This window comes from Mirounga angustirostris, unplaced genomic scaffold, assembly GCF_029215605.1.
Source record: "Mirounga angustirostris isolate CCGP_5_RB_7025 unplaced genomic scaffold, mMirAng1.0.hap1 SCAF_18, whole genome shotgun sequence".
Lineage (NCBI taxonomy): Eukaryota > Metazoa > Chordata > Mammalia > Carnivora > Phocidae > Mirounga > Mirounga angustirostris.
In genome coordinates, this window is record NW_026991726.1 from 2,340,406 (window position 1) to 2,357,112 (window position 16,707).

The following is a 16,707-nucleotide window of genomic DNA, read 5'->3' on the forward strand; positions in this document are numbered from 1 at the left end:
ATGACACAAAAGTAAATGCATAATAGGAAAAGTAGAGCATTTTGATTCCATGGATTGCAATTTTTGGTTAAAGATGGCACCAATTAACTACAATATACTTGAAGACCTAGTAATAGAAAAAAAACACACAATAACACTGAAAGCTGTCTTTTTTTTTTTTTTTTGTCCTATTAAGCATTGATTTTAAGAAACAATAGGTTTGGGACGCCTGGGTGGCTCAGTCGTTAAGCGTCTGCCTTCGGCTCAGGTCATGATCCCAGGGTCCTGGGATTGAGTCCCGCATCAGGCTCCCTGCTCCTTGGGAGCCTGCTTCTCCCTCTGCCTCTGCCTCTCTCTCTCTATCTCTCATGAATAAATGAATAGAATCTTTAAAAAAAAAAGAAAGAAACAATAGGTTTTTTGGAAGCTCTCTCTTGGAGGGAATACAACATCTACATCAGTAACATTTTTTTAAATCCAAAACAGACAAGATCTAACGAAAGCACTTCCATGGGGAGTGAATAAAACAGCTCACAACACTGTAGAGCTTTCCTGTTCCCTTCCCAACGATCCAAGCTGGGGCTGGTCCAGGACAAGCGAGGGAAGAATGCTAGAATACTCATAATGGTCTGTTCGCATACTCTCCACACTGACAGTCACTCTGAACTTGCCTACTTCCCGCTCTCCCAAACATGCTCCTTTCCAAGGTAGCTTAATGCAGGAAGCTTGGATTCTGTGTACTCTTACTTCTCAAGTTGATCTTGCTATGGAGGCAAGCAGTTCTTCCTTGTTTTTTTCTTTTTTTTTTTTTAAATCACACTTTTACCGTTCCTTCTCTTGAATTAACAAAAAAGAATCAGTAGCATACCACTCATTCATCCTAACTCCAGTGGACGCTGAACAGAGACAATTTGCAATACTGGTGTTTGGTTGAACTTTAAAGGCTGGGTAACAAATATTTTCCAAAACATGTGATTTTCTATTGTTTACCTTCAACAAAACTGAAGGTGTATCTAATCAATTTGTCAGGCAGTAGATCATTAAAAATAATTGATTGAAACTCAAGTTTGACAATAGACAATTCTGTGATTTATGGACCATAACTCATAAGGAGTTCAAGGGACTGAATGACATTCTTATAATAGAACTCCTTCCATTCCCACCTATTTATGGTAACATCATTTTCTGGCCTTACCTTTATAAAAACAAAAATTAAGAAGAAAATCGATGCTGAAACCTATCTCATTCTAGCAATAAGTAACATTCACCAATGGATACATGAACATATGGGGATACAAAGGGTAGAAACGATTCATCCACTGAGCAAAAAGTTTCCTATAAGTTCATGAAATAAATGACCAAAATGGCAATATACAGGAGGCAGACGCTTAACGACTGAGCCACCCAGGTGCCCCTATACAGGGACTGTTTTGATCAACTGTATACTACTAATAATCTTTATAACTCAATCCAGAAAAAATTTAATACTTACTTTTAGGATGATAGAATTTTTAAACTTAATATACACATACATATGTATTTCATAAGAGTAATGAAAGGTTGATGAATAACAAGACTCTCAAGCATAAAAATATTACATTAAGATAAAATTCTGTGGAAGTAGAATGGAAATACGAGTTCAAGGAGAAAATAAGGATGTGAAATTTGACTGTTAAAGATCTTATTCAGGCCTTTTTAAAAATGCATGATTTGGAAATCAAATTGCTACTCACTGGATATGCTTATTTTAAAATGTCAATATTTATTATATTCCAGAAAAAAACATCTGCAATTCTCTAAATGTATAAAAACTAGATGCCAACTTAAATATATGTAATAGTTTTTCAAATTCTAATAGGAACAAAGGAGTCTGATTAAAAAAAAAACCCACTTCACGCTTTGTAATGTTCTTTCCCTCCTTTCTGCCTATATAAATGACATTTCTCTAAGACATAGCATCTCAACAGCTCACTTCCTTTATCAAATCTTCCCCAACACCCCCAACCCTCAATGGCTACTGTCTTTTGTAACACTTATGTCTAATTCATCTGGCCCACATCCTCTTTTTTTTTTTTTAAGTAGACTCCACACCCAGCACGGAGCCCAATGTGGGGCTTGAACTCACAACCCCTAAGATCAAGACCTGAGCTGAGATCAAGAGTCAGACGCCTAACCGACGGAGCCACCCAGGTGCCCAAAGCCTACACAACCTCTTAAGGAGACACAACACTTAATATGTGCCAGGCTTTATGTATATTAACTCAGTTAATCTTCCAACACTTCTGTGAGGTGGATTCTATTATTGTCACCTTTTTCAGTATGACAAAACCAAGGACAGAGAGGTAATAACTTGCGCAAGGTCAGGCAGCTAGCTAGTAAGCGGCAGAGCTGGGATAGGAGCTGGAGATGACATGCAGGTACGTGGACTCTGGAGTCTGAGCTCTTAACCACCATACTCCCCCTATATTTCCCATCCCCCTGCCCTTCATCTGAGTTTAGTACAACACTTATTTGTGGGGGAGGATGCTTCCCTGCTAAGAAGCTATGCTTTCAACACAGCAGCTGCTGTCAACGAGCCCCCAAGATAACCTCTGAGTTCTCAATTTGTGTAGCCAGAATGTGCTTATAGTCCCTTAAAATAACCTCCTCTTTCATGCCTGTAGGGAATAATCAGATTCAACACATAGCTACTTATTTCAATTTTTAAAAGTTCCAATTAACAGGAAAGAAAAATCCTTAGCAGTCAATTGCATATTATGGTATTCCAAAAATGTCTGAATTACCTAAGTCTGCCTAGCCATAACTTACTTAATGCTTTTTACTCTTAAACTAAATATGGAACGCAGTCCTGGGAAAAAAATGAGAGATTGATTGCAAACCATTTTAATATCCTCATGAATCTTTTCATGGAAATAAAAACAACTTCAGTGAAGCTCTGAGACCTTGTTTACAAGGAGGAGGACTCCAGGGATGGAAGGCCCAGATTCAACCATCCTTAGAAGATGAATTTAGGAGCAAGGAGTTAAGCACAACAGAGACTTTATGTAATACTAAGTTTTGTGAAGACTCTTTAATGGTTATACCTAATTGGCCATCTATCTAGTCTTTCTACAGTTTAAGAAACTGAGTCCGTAAGAAATCTAAGGACAAACTCAAGGTCACTGGTTGGCTTCAAGGCACAACTGAGGATTCAGACCTCTAATTCCCAGTGTGATTCTCTTATGTGTTTAACTAGATGGAGTTCATTTTGACTTTCTAAAAGTCAAGGGTCATGTTATGAATCCAATCACATTACATATTCAAAACAGAGAAAAACTAAGCGACCTCTTTTTGAATGCTAAATGTGCCCATGCAAGGAAATTACTCAGTCATTGCAGCCAAAGGAAAGTCTTTTCTTCCATACTTTTTGATGGCAGTTCATTACATTTTACCTCCAGGCTACTTGCTTTCTTTTAGCAAGATCCATTACATATAGTACTTTCATAGTATGTTGGTGGAAAATAGGCAAAAGTATTGCATTTAGATATTTCTCTTAAGGGTTGAAACATGGTTTACACACATACTCATTCATTCACAAACACCCGCCTAGGAGAACGTAGTCCTGGGGCGGAGAGGCGGGGGGAAGCTCGAAGGTATATATTTTAACCGATCTGGAACCTGAACCTTGTGCTAGTGAAAATGTACAGGACACACTGGTAACCCATAGCAACCTCATTCTTCAAAGTAGCTGTTGATGTCAAAAAACTAGGGCACCAAAGTCTAATAATTACAACTCCAAAGACAAATGAAGCCACAGCTAGCAAATGTCACTTACTGATCATGATGTCACTGCAAGGTATGCACTTGTTGTGATGAAACAAATATAACGTAAGGGGATACAGGGGCTTCTGCCTGTATCACATTCTATCTTCCAAATCAAGATTAACAAAAAAAAGCTAAAGTAGCCTTAGTGACACGAAAAGCTTCAATTTAATTAAAGATGATTATAGTGCAAGAAAAATTAATCCTCATTTCTCCCATCTTTTCCTCCAGAAAAATGTTATTTTCTACAAACTAAATATAATCTTTGAAAAATTAAAAAAAAAAAAGTTCCAAAAGGGCATTTCATTAAATTATGGGTGCTACAAAATGGATTTCTTATTTAACCTGATAGAAGGCGATACATTGTGTTGCATTAGAACTCTTTCAAATCCCTCTGATCTTGTAGAGCTTTTAAAGCTAGTGAGCACAAGATTTCCTCTAATTTAATATTTCTAGAAACGTTTTGAATGTAATGTTTGAACAATAATGAAAAGAAACACAAGAGTGTTTTTTAATAGCTTAAATGATGTTAAGAGAGGACTCTAAACTGCACCTCTGACCATATTCAGAATCTGGAGAGAACACAAATAGACACTAAAACTTAAATATAAAACACCAAGAAAAAGCAAAAAACAAAAAAAACAAAGTTGGGTGAACCTACGCCTCCCAACTCAGTTTGTTGCAAAATCAATGATGACCACACAGTTTTTATAATCTGGGAAGTGCTGTTTGATTTCTGTTCTTGCTTTTGTTTTCTCTCCCAAAGCTTAATTAGAGCCAAAGGTTACTTTGGGGGAGAAAACGGTCAAAGAGTAACTAAAATAGAGACTGAGGAATTTAAGGATACTTTATCAGGTTTGTATTACTTTAGTTTTTTTAAAAGAATATTTCAAGTAAACTGAATTTGAAACATTTAATATAGACTCTCAATAAAGACAGATATTCCATAATATCAACTCTTTCTGTTTCTTTATCCTTGTTGCTGAGAGGTAATAAAATCTTTTGTATAATTAATGGTTTAGTAACCTAATACCATTATAGTACCTAATCATAAAATATTAATAGTTTCTCTCCCCCAAGCCCCATTTTTTTCTGGCTCATAAATTTGGTACTAACAACAAACAGGCTCTATTCATTAATACTCATCCGAATAACTGCATCTGGTCAGTTTATTTAAAGGGGGCACAATTAGCATACATCCAAAGACAATTTAGAAAGTTAAATTTGAAAGTAGGTATTTACGTTCTTTCAAGAAATATTAAACACAAGCCACTCGACAAAAGCATGGAAGTTGGCTGATGTTTTCTCTACACCTAAGACGAAAAGCTACATCCTGTCCATGGATTTTGATCAATCGCCCAGATACCTGGTTTACATGAGGCCGAAGTTTAAAACACCGAAGAGCTTTCAAGTATTTCACAGTACGGCTGCTTTGGTGCAGCATAACCAGACCCCATTCAGGCACTTTGAACTCGTCGACATCCAAACACCCTGAGGACCTCACATCTCTTCCTTAGGTTTCGACCAGTGATTTAATTAAAACCCCAATGAGCCAGGATCCAGACAACCTGAGCCTTCATGCACCGGTATGTGAAAGAAAACGACAGATGGAGGGAGGTCAGGGAGGCGACTGAGAAGAGGCTCTCTCTCCACAACGGGGCTTATTTTTTCCAAGAGGGAGATTTGTTGAGAGGGGCTCAGATACAAACATAGAAGGGTGTATAGTTTGAATGAAAGCCTTTCAGGTGAACTGGTATCTCCATCTCCCACCGATTGCTTTCATGTTGGAAAAAAACAAAAAATATAAACACTCTGGGCTTGAGAGAGCAAAAATAAAGATTGCTATGTCACTTCGAATGGTTATACACGCTGGTTTCAGGTTCAATCCAAGCCAAGAACAGTAAAACCCATCTGGAGAAGCACTCTAAGTTAACTTCACGTTATACCTAACTTATTTATCTGCCATTTCCCACCAACTTCTGAAGCTTTCTGCTTTCAAGCTACAGAAATCTCATCCAAATGCTTCACCCTGTTTATTCCACCCATTGTGACATCCAGAGGCAATTCGAGGTCTGTATTCTTATTTTATTATTATTATTTTTGTTATGCTAATACTCTAAGCGTCCAGTTGAGAACAACTTCTCTTTCTTAACTGACCAATCCACTGGCATTGTCACCTTGGAGGGCTGGGAGGCAGTTAAATCTTGGTGGTTCCTGGTTCTGCAAAGGGGCTACTAGTCAGCCATTGGGCATTTTGGACTGCTTAGCTGGGGAGAAGGAAAGAGGAGAAAAGAAAAGCTTTTAGGGCCTGGTAAATGCATGTTTGTTGGGTTGAGTACACAGGCAAGTCAGAGCCTATTAATTTCCAAATCAACCACTGGGATATGACGGCAAACTAAGCTTATAGTCACAGCAGCAGAAGAGGGCCCTCTAATTTACGGAAACCATCCTCTGTGATGAGCTCCAGATCCCCTGGACAACCTGCGAAAACTCTGAGGCTGCAATGATGGTGACAGACTCATTTAAACAAAAAGAAAAGCATTTAAGCAAACGGACTTGACTGAGAAGTAGGAATTCTCTGGCGAGCTGCTTCAGCATTAACTCTGTCACACAGCCTACCTCCTAAGTAGACCTAAGGAAAAACAACAGTAAACCATGCTTGATGACACAGGCCTGGGCCAAAGTGGGGGCCATGCTGTACTCAAGGAAGAAACATTCCATTACAAGCAACAGTTTTTTAAGCAAATCTAAAAGCAGATAAGCACATCTCCTGTGTGATGGGGATGCTACTTTCTACCCATAAAATGAAACCTCTGGCCGTAGCTGAAGGTATAAGTTTAGAGCTCTCAGAGATGTTGAACAATGGCTTATGCAAGAGTAGAAAAGGATGGTCAAAAATATTGTTTCTGGCTTACCAGAGATTTTAGAAAACTCAATAAAACTCAATAAAAGATTATTTCAGACTTTCTTGTAGGTAGCAAAGTGAACATTCCCTGAACACAGTACCCTTTGCTTCCCCACAAAACCCAAAAAGCAAACAGCGCCTGCCCATATATTTTATCATTAGTTTTCAAACACTTTATTATCTACTGGTATAAAGATTCAAGGAAACAATATTTCCTTTTCTAACTTTTTCAGCCTAGCTAACAGCAAAGAAGAATCTAAAGTGGCATTTTTATGAGGTCCTTTTCTAAGAGAGTTGATACCATGGTTAAGTGGTCTGGTTACTAGGATTAAATTTGTGGTTGGAAAAGTACTCCATTCTAAAAAAAGTGAATTCAACATGAACCAACATAAATGTGCAACTCTGAGGGAGTCTGGGAGCCACGGCTCCATCCAAATCCTAAGGAAGGACAAGAACCACTGCCCATGGTTAAGTCCCTAAGAGGATTAAAAGCCTATTTACTGTCACTTGGTTGATAAAGATGCTGCTCATCAGTCCCATCCTAAAAGCAATAAACAATCGCCCGATTTTATACTCTCCCAGGTAAAGACTTGTAAACAGAAAGAACTAGTAACGAACGTTTTTCTTAAAAGAAAGTTAAATTCCAGTAACACCTGCTATTGTAATACATTCCATATTTAAGGCAGGCCATACGTGGGGGGTGTGTGTGCATGTCAGAGACGGTCAATGATCTACTAACTGAAAGCCGTAATTGACAGAATTCCCATTTTGTAAAATTAAAACAACAACAAAAAACCCCACTGTTTTTAGATCTTAGAAATAAAGATTCCAATTAATGAACTCATGACCAAGACAAATATTATGAGACGTAAGAGGAGATATATATAGGGAAAGAACATACATATGTAGAGTTAAATGTTTTACCATTTCTGATTATCAAAAGGCTAAGTATATTTTTAAACCACACAGTGAGTATAATGACAAGTTTAGGAAAGACCACCATAAATACCATGTTCAAAAACCAATTGCTCCATGAGAGGCGATGGACTCTGAGAAACAAACTGAGGGTTCTAGAGGGGAGGGCGGTGGGAGGATGGGTTAGCCTGGCGATGGGTATTAAAGAGGGCACGTTCTGCATGGAGCACTGGGTGTTATGCACAAACAACGAATCATGGAACACTTCATCTAAAACTAGTGATGTAATGTATGGTGATTAACATAACATAACAAAAAAAAAAAAAACACAAAAAAAACCAATTGCTAGTTTATTAAAAACGACACACAAAGAATTCCAGAACCAGAGTACATGTTTCACAGCTATTGCTTTGTTTTCTTACCTTGGATGTTGTACAGTCGGACCCTACGGGTAACATGTTCCAAAAAGCAAGTCACGTCTGAGTAAAACCTTCCACGTTGCACTCTGACAAAGGGCAGTGTTGTGTAAACATAAGGCTGAGGAGGAAATGACATTTTTAAGAAAAAATTTCAGCGTTTAACTTTTCCAAGGGATGTTTATTATCATTTCCCAAATGGCAAATACATACCACCTGATATTTGCAATCTCAAGTGAAAACAAAACCTTACAAGGTATCAGAACAGGCGCATGCTATAAAAATGGAGTATAAGGTTTTTCATTAGACAAAAAGTGCTGAAAATAGAAAATAAAAATGTTTACAACTTGACTGGCCTAGGTGATCTACAAACATTCCCTCCCAGCTATAAAAATTTCTAATTAAAACCCTTCTATATTGTCCATGTGCTATTTATTAGAAATACCATTCATTCTACAGCAGTGACATTTTCCCAGGCAAACGTTTATTATAACCGTGGCCCCCTAATGTTCAGGGGTCGGGCAGGTGGCAAGGATGACCACAGGGAGTCATCTAAGCAAACAGAAAGCAGGATTCAGAGAATTGCTTAATCACAGTTAGGTTTACTAGTCTATAAAACACACTGCCCTTTTACTAGAAAGAACTAGCTGAATATAAAGCAAATTTACAAACTTGAAAAAACTATGGCAACCACTGGTTTAAGGTTTCGTCATTTCGAATCTAGTTGTCAAGAAAAATCAGGAACAGAACATACTTCTGTGACATAGGAACACATTGAAAGCATTTATGAAGAATTATATTTTCTCTTTTTTTTGAAGGAATTATATTTTCTTAAGCATTACAGGCTGCAGAAGCTCAACAATGGCATGACGAGCTAGGCTTGCATTGCGAACTACTTAAGTAGCATCAGATTTTCAGAACTGTGAAATTTTCTTCCAAATGTACCTCTCTGGTTCCAGAAAAAATATTCTGAAATTAATATAATGCATTAAGAGTTTACAAAGTTCTTGGACCTAATTTTACCATATAGCTAAAAAGTAAGGGAAGAAGATGAAAGCTGGCATGGGGATTTCTGGGCTCCTACCTGTTTCTGATGCACCCACCTGCCTCCCTGATAGTCTTTTATTTTCTCTTTGTAAATATATGATAATTCTCTTGTTTTTTTAATTTAATATTAGAGCTATTTAAAGATAGAATAATTTTAAATAAATTAGTCACAATTGTCCATGCATAATATTCCAGAAGTATTGTTATTTTTCATTTTTTCTTTGGTATAAGAACAGTCAATCAAAACCAAATTCCTGGGGTGCCTGGGTGACTCAGTTGGTTAAGCGTCTGCCTTTGGCTGGGGTTATGATCCCAGGTTCCTGGAATCAAGCCCCACATCGGTCTCCCTGCTGAGCAGGGAGCCTGCTTCTCCGTCTCCCTCTGCTGCTCCCCTTGCTTGTGCCCTCTCTCTGACTCTCTCTCTCAAATAAATAAATAAAAATCTTAAAAAAAAAAAAAACCCAAAACCCAAATTCTTGTCCAAGTGAGAACAGACTGATACAGCTTATACTTAGGATCCACTACCCTTCCTAGAACCGCTACTATGAGCTGTAGTTTACCTTTAATTCCTCACTGATTAAAAAAAAAATCGAAACAACAAAAAACTAGACTCCTTAGAACGGTCAATGCTATTCTTTAAAATCTATTATTTGGGGCGCCTGGGTGGCTCAGTCGTTAAGCGTCTGCCTTCAGCTCAGGTCATGGTCCCGGGGTGCTGGGATCGAGCCCCGCATCGGGCTCCCTGCTCAGCGAGAAGCCTGCTTCTCCCTCTCCCACCCCTGCTGCTTGTGTTCCTTCTCTCTGTGTGTCTCTCTCTGTCAAATAAATAAATAAAATCTTAAAAAAAAAATAAAATAAAATCTATTATTTGATTTCGGTTAACAGGTTTTTCGAAATTGAAGAACAACAGTAACTTCTGCAGGAGACAGGTTTCTAGGCAACAAAATATGGAGAATATTTAACTTATCTTGAAGTAGAGAAAACCTATATAAGTAGAAAAGCAAAGGAAGATGTTCTAAAGAAAAAAATACAGAACTGACTACACAAAAATTAAAAAAAAAATACTATAACAGCATAACATAATTAAATTAAATGACACACTGATGGAACATTTTGCAGTATATAGGAAAAAGGATTAATTTTTACCATATATAAAGAATGCTTATAGATCCGTAAGTCATACCAGTAGAAAAATGGTCAAAGAACTTATATATGAAACTCACAAAAGATATAGGAGAGAGAAATAAATGTATGAAGTTTAGCTTCCCTAATAATCACAAAAACTTAACAGTAAAATATTTTTCACCCATTATTGTAGGTAAAGATTTTGATATGACTGATTCTCAGTGCTTGGAGTGGTATATTAGAGAGCTACTCTCAAAAATGCTGGTGGGAGCGAATATTTATGCAGTCACTTTAGAGGACAGAGAAATAGTATGTATCAAGTCTTTTTTTTTTTTAAAGGTTTTATTTATTTGACAGAGAGAAACACAGCTAGAGAGGGAACACAAGCAGGGGGAGTGGGAGAGGGAGAAGCAGGCTCCCCGCAGAGCAGGGAGCCTGATGCGGGGCTCCATCCCAGGACCCTGGGACCAGGACCTGAGCCGAAGGCAGATGCTTAACAACTGAGCCACCCAGGCGCCCCAGTATGTATCAAGTCTTTTTTTTTTAAAGATTTTATTTATTTATTTGAGAGAGAGAGAAGGAGAGACAGAGAGCAGGAGAGGGAGGAGGGTCAGAGGGAAAAGCAGACTCCCCGCCGAGCAGGGAGCCTGATGCGGGACTCGATCCCGGGACTCCAGGATCATGACCTGAGTCGAAGGCAGACGCTTAACCATCTGAGCCACCCAGGCGCCCCTGTATCAAGTCTTAAAGGCCTCATCCACTGACACAAAATAACTCTTCTAGAAAGTTATTCTCAGGAAATAATCATCACTGCATAAAAAGAATGCTACAAAGAAAGCTTATCACAATGTTACAGTAGTGAAATATTGGGAGAAAATCTACATATGCAACAATAGGAAATTCTTTTTTTTTTTTTACATATATATACATTTTTGTGTGTGTGAAAACATTTAAGTTCTACTCTGTCAGCATATCATATAATATGGTGTTATCAACTACAGTCACCATGTTAGACATTGGACCCTCAGACCTTTAATCACAACAGTATATATTAAAAATGTGTTTTCAAAGAATATATCATTTGATTGTGAGCACTGTCACAACAGTGAAAATGGGGGAGAAAGGGATATGCATAGTAAGACAATAAAAAATACATCAAAATGTTGGCAGTGGTTTGCATGGCCTTTGGAATAGTTGGTAAATTTTATTGTTTTCTTCAGTTTTCTGCATTTTCAAAAATGTGCCAAAATTTGTATATATTATTACACCTTTACAGTCAAGGGGAGGGAAAATTTTTTTTTGTTTTTTAAAGTGCTGAAAGTTAAGGAGAAAAATGGCCCACTGGACAATTTATTTTTCTCCTATGGCTAGATAATTTGTCTCTGTATATGTGCTGTGCCACACAGAACACCACAACAGCACCTGAACCCTCCAACAAATCTGGCTTCTTTCCATGGAGAGCAACTGTTCATTGTAGCACCTTAATGAATTCCAACCCTGAAAAATTATTTGTTTACCTAACACTCATGACTACCGATTGCCAAGTGTCAATAAGGAAATATAATAGTGGAACCAACTCATCTATACCTAACAGATGACAAAATAATGAGATGAACTTATTTTTTTCTTCATTACTCTTTCAATGAATGCTTATTCACAGCTCAGTTCATTGGCACTTACCTTGGCTTCCCCATCAGGTAAGAAGAGGTAGGCACCACTTTTGTCCTTTTTACTGGTGGTTCCATACCATGAAAATTGCACTTTTACTTCATGATGTTTACTGTCTTCTTTATTTATCATTTCCTAAGGATAAAAACAATGTTTAAAAGCAACTTACTATATTAAGATTTTAATGATGTTGCATCTGGCTCCATGTATATGTTGATTAAAAAAAAAACACCAAAAAACCTCAAGACAGACAGAAAAATGCTAACATTCAGCCTCTAATGTTCACGATTCTTGGATGAACACCCAAAATCTTATATTTAAAAGTATACTTTTATAGCTAATACTTAGAATTTAAAACTTTCACAATAGAAACAAAAAGAACACACTTCATTAAGGAAGAAAGAGATACACAAATTAAGAGATGTGGACCAGTGCTTCTCAAACTTTCTGTACTGAAGAAGCAGGTTTATTTTTTTTTATTTCCAGTATGCATGGACCAATATTTTTGTGAAGTACAATAAGAGTGAATTACTAGAAAAATTAAATTAAAAGTGATATACCAAATATACACTCAATTTTTTTATTATTAGATTCAGTAGGCATAAATTTATTGTGTCATTGTGCTTTCAGAGTTTCCACAAACATTTTTCTCAACCATTACAGCTTCTATACTTATCTTGTGGACCAGTAACAGTTCACAGAGCAGCACCACCCACAGACCACCCTTGTTAGGAGCAAGTGGTCACAGTGGACCACATATATCAGATACATATAGCTCATCCATCCTTTCTCCCAGAGTATTTGCATCGACTTTCCCCCCTCTGCATACATAATCTGCACATATTATAATAAAAGTGATAACCCTTCCATGAATTTGGAAACTATTCAGAACATACCTCCAAAAGCCCAGACTGATCAAACCGAAGTTTAACAAAGGAGTTCTCTAGAGTTATATCTTCTTCAGTACTTTTTACATTCTTCATGTTGAAAATCCGTTTATCTTTTACGTTACCATTATGCAGCACATACTCAGCTAAATGTGGGTCTGAACTTGCTGATTCCAAAATTCTATACACTTTCAGTCCGAGTGGTGGCATCTGCACTAGGAAGGAGATCTTTAAAAGACAGAGGAGAGAATTTTTTTAAAGAGAAATGCAATCTACTGAAAGAAAAGGATTTATACATCTAGTAAGAACAACAACAAAAAAACTACCGTATTTTAAAAAGAATTTAATACTCTACTTTAAAGATGTTTTGAGAATTTATGGGTAGAGTATGCACATTTCCGTTTATCCAGGGAATCTAATAACTTCAGGTTGGTAGGACTATCAAAGGCATGAATGCTTTCATTCAATATATGAAATTATACGAGCAACCTCAATTGTCCTATGGTGCTCTTAATGGATGCTCAGAGGAGAAAATGCTTCATGAAGGTAGGAGCTTTAGGTGAACAACGATTTTTCCTAATTATCAGGACCCTTTTTATACTATGGTTTCAAGTACATTAAAAATAAAAGTGGTAAATGTAATACTATAAATATTAGGCAGGCTAACAGTGGCCATCGAATGCCTGGGGTCCAGCAGACAATGCACAAAGCACAGAGGATGCACACACACTGTAAGTCGTGACCTCTGCCTTCTAGGAGCTATTCCTCCCTTTTCTAGATAGGCTGTTTCCTGTAACATCTGACCAAAACTTCTATTATCTTCTCCTTTCTAACTAAAGGATTATGAATTTATGAAAGCAGCCAGCAATGGCTTTTAACAAGCAAAGTAATTCTCATTTAGAGTTCCTAGCTTTTGGCTGCGTCTTCAGAAGTACAGTTTAATTTGCACTCGAGACTCCAAGAATTCAACTTTTCTAGTGATGCGGGGGTCCAGTTTAATATTACTTTAAGAAATTTTCTCCAAAAATGTCTATTACTTCAGGCCAGGCTTTCCACAGTTGTATCTCAGGTAAAAAGCACCTTCCTCTATTTTAGGAAGTCCTTCTTTTATGGTGTGTCACGTCACCTTTGCAATGAGACGCTGAAAGGACCTAAGTTATTTAGAAAAGGTGTTATTTATCTCAACTTCAGTGTGCATAATTGTTACTGAATTGAGTTAAACAAAGAATTTCAAATTTTTTTAGGTAATGATGACTTCATTACTTCAGGAAAAAGTTCCAATACTTACAAAGATATACAATATACATGCTAATAACATACTAATAATAACATGTGATATACACACTAAAGAAGATATTAGTATTCTAGGAAAAACAGGGTCTCTTTTCCTTTAGTGTCATTTAACTGGTCAGTTAAATCCCCTGGTATCCACAACTTTAACCACTTCACATACACCAATGTGATGACTCAAAGGGAGCATGGATACATATATAAACTACATACTGGCTATGCTTTTTTAATGGTGCCTCTTTAAGTTCTATGGCGAAAATGTACCTCATAGGCTGTCTGTGAAATAGTAGTTGCTGTATTCCAAACTGCACTCATCTGAATTTCCACAGGCTTTCCGGAAGCAAAAGACACTTGTGCTGTGGGGGAACTCACATAGACTGAGACCACTGAGATTCGGTCTTGTTCTGAAGGATTACAGACCACAAGATACCTGCAAAAACAGCTGCTTCACTACTCGGGTCTTAAAACAGTATTTCTACTTCTTTTACACTATGTGTAAAGACTCAGCTTGTAGACATAGAGTCAACACACGGAGAGGACTTATAAGGAACACATTCTGGTAAAATTTTTGGAGAACACACAATTTCATCACAAATAACACACACTACAAAGGGTAATGAAATAATGATTCACTTTCTAAGAATAAAATGTTATACAAATGGAAGACATTAATAGAACTATAATAAAGTTATTTCCATGGCCCAGAAAATGACCTATATAACACATGGTTTTATTAGCCTTTCTAAAATAATCAGCTTGATCCAACTAATCTCCTGATCCCTGCCTAAGCTCGCTGAGTAAGAAAACACATACATTGCCTATTTGTACTTTAGCCACAATTAATTTCAATTAAAATCCTGACATTCACTTTAGACCACTAAAAGACAACAAAAATGTATGGCTATCCATGCAGAATCACACATTTATTTTATATACATGGGGTCCTTATTCCCCAAGAGAGTTGGTTCTGGAAAAAAGATCATTTCAAGTAGCTCCACTTAAAAAGGGTGTTAAAATTTTATACAAATAGTGGTAAAAAAGATTTGACTGGGCCTAGCTAGAAAAAGGACAACACACACTATTAAAATAAGTTTAGACAATTATTTAAAACTACATGCAATTCTTAGAATGAGCAAAAAAATGAATGAACTGGAGTTTCTGGCAGACTTTTTCCAACAATATTTTATATTAGCACATTATGACACCTTCACGCATTTAATTTTTATAGGATGGTTTTAAACATAACTACATTTGTAAAAAATATTCAAGGACTTCATCATTTTTCCTAAAGTCCTCTTCTTAATTTCTTTGATATTCAAAGAATTCTTAGTTGGAGATCCTCACTGTTTCATGGCTTTGCCTGTGAGCAGAAATGTTCTAGACCATCATATCACAGACTTCATGAAACAGAGTCTTTGAAAGATTTATGATTTTACTTTATGATCAATTTGAATCAGATTATCTTCAAATAAATCAAAAGATATTTCAAAGAGGATGTTTGAATAATATAACTCACTGATTCATTAGTGAATATTTTCTTGATTGAAATATTTTGGTTTCCTATACAATTTTGTAACTGCAGGACCACAGAACTGAATAGTCAAATAGCAACCCCATCTCCCCCTGACCCATAGCAGCTACATCAAAGATGGCAGACACCAGCTAGTATTGTGTATTTAGTGCATTAGAAAGCGTAGTCGTGCTCTTTTATTCTACGTGTGTTCTGTGTATTTCAATTGCATTGCAAATCGCATAAGAAGTAAAACTAATACTTGGAGTGGTCAAAACTAAAGTGAAGGACAACAGGAAAACACAAAAGAAAAGAGCGAGCATGTAGCATAAAATCTATAAAATGTTTGACTTATAAAGGGTTTATCGGGAGAAGCTCTTATGATAGAAATAGTATTCTGAGATACCAAAAGCGACAACACAGCAATAAAAATCTCTCTAATTCCTAATGGCTTATAGTATGCATCAGGATCACACAACCTAGCTTACACCACTTATGTTCACCGAGATTCCATAGATGTGCGAGAGAAGAGTGGCTGAAGCTGTGTAGTCAAAAACGTATTTACAAAGGACACTGAAGTCTTGACATACTGGGTAAAACCCTATTTTATCCACAGAAGCAATTCTAAAGAATAGTGAGGGCAATGCTAACAGACTTACCTGAAGGATCTGCCAACCTATTGGTGCCCTCCTACTGCCCTCTACCAGAGCTTACGTGTCACCTGACTTGTCCCATCACAAACACACCTGGAGAATCACAACTGCCAGGATTCATTGTTACCAGCAAGACAATGCTATATTCCTAATGTGCAACGTGGAGAAGAAAAACAGTTGAGGATCACCTATCCTCAGCACCAAAGATGTTTAAGCCAGCATCCCAGAAATGAGTGATTTACTGCTTAACCCCATGTTCCCAGAGGCTTAGAGATAATATGGTCTGAAGACTCGGGCCAGTATCCTGATTCTGCAGAAGCCCTGAGGCACATCCAGGTACTGAGCCTAGAATTCCTACTGGCAGGTTTGTTGGATGCTCTACTACACAGGTCTAGTCATAAGGGCTCTGATAATAAAATGTAACATGTGCCCAACCAATAAATTAGGTAATAAGCATCCAGAACACAGATTCCTTCCCATGTCCCATAGGGGAAAAAGATTCACATTTAAA

The 16,707-nt window shown here is 37.2% G+C and overlaps 1 protein-coding gene across 4 annotated transcripts in view; it reads right to left on the reverse strand.

Annotated features, from left to right (window-relative positions):
* Window positions 1-16,707, reverse strand: part of LOC135363102 (alpha-mannosidase 2-like) — a 119,567-nt gene that overhangs the window by 31,248 nt on the left and 71,612 nt on the right. For 3 of the 4 annotated variants that reach the window (XM_064583787.1, XM_064583788.1, XM_064583786.1), the window contains 4 exons: window positions 14,298-14,463; window positions 12,753-12,971; window positions 11,869-11,991; window positions 8,023-8,137 (listed from right to left, as the gene is read on the reverse strand). The exons of the other annotated variant lie outside the window; for it this stretch is intronic. In XM_064583787.1, coding sequence (XP_064439857.1) covers window positions 8,023-8,137; window positions 11,869-11,991; window positions 12,753-12,971; window positions 14,298-14,463 — 623 coding nt within the window. The remainder of the gene's footprint in view (window positions 1-8,022; window positions 8,138-11,868; window positions 11,992-12,752; window positions 12,972-14,297; window positions 14,464-16,707) is intronic. 4 annotated transcript variants of the gene reach the window in all.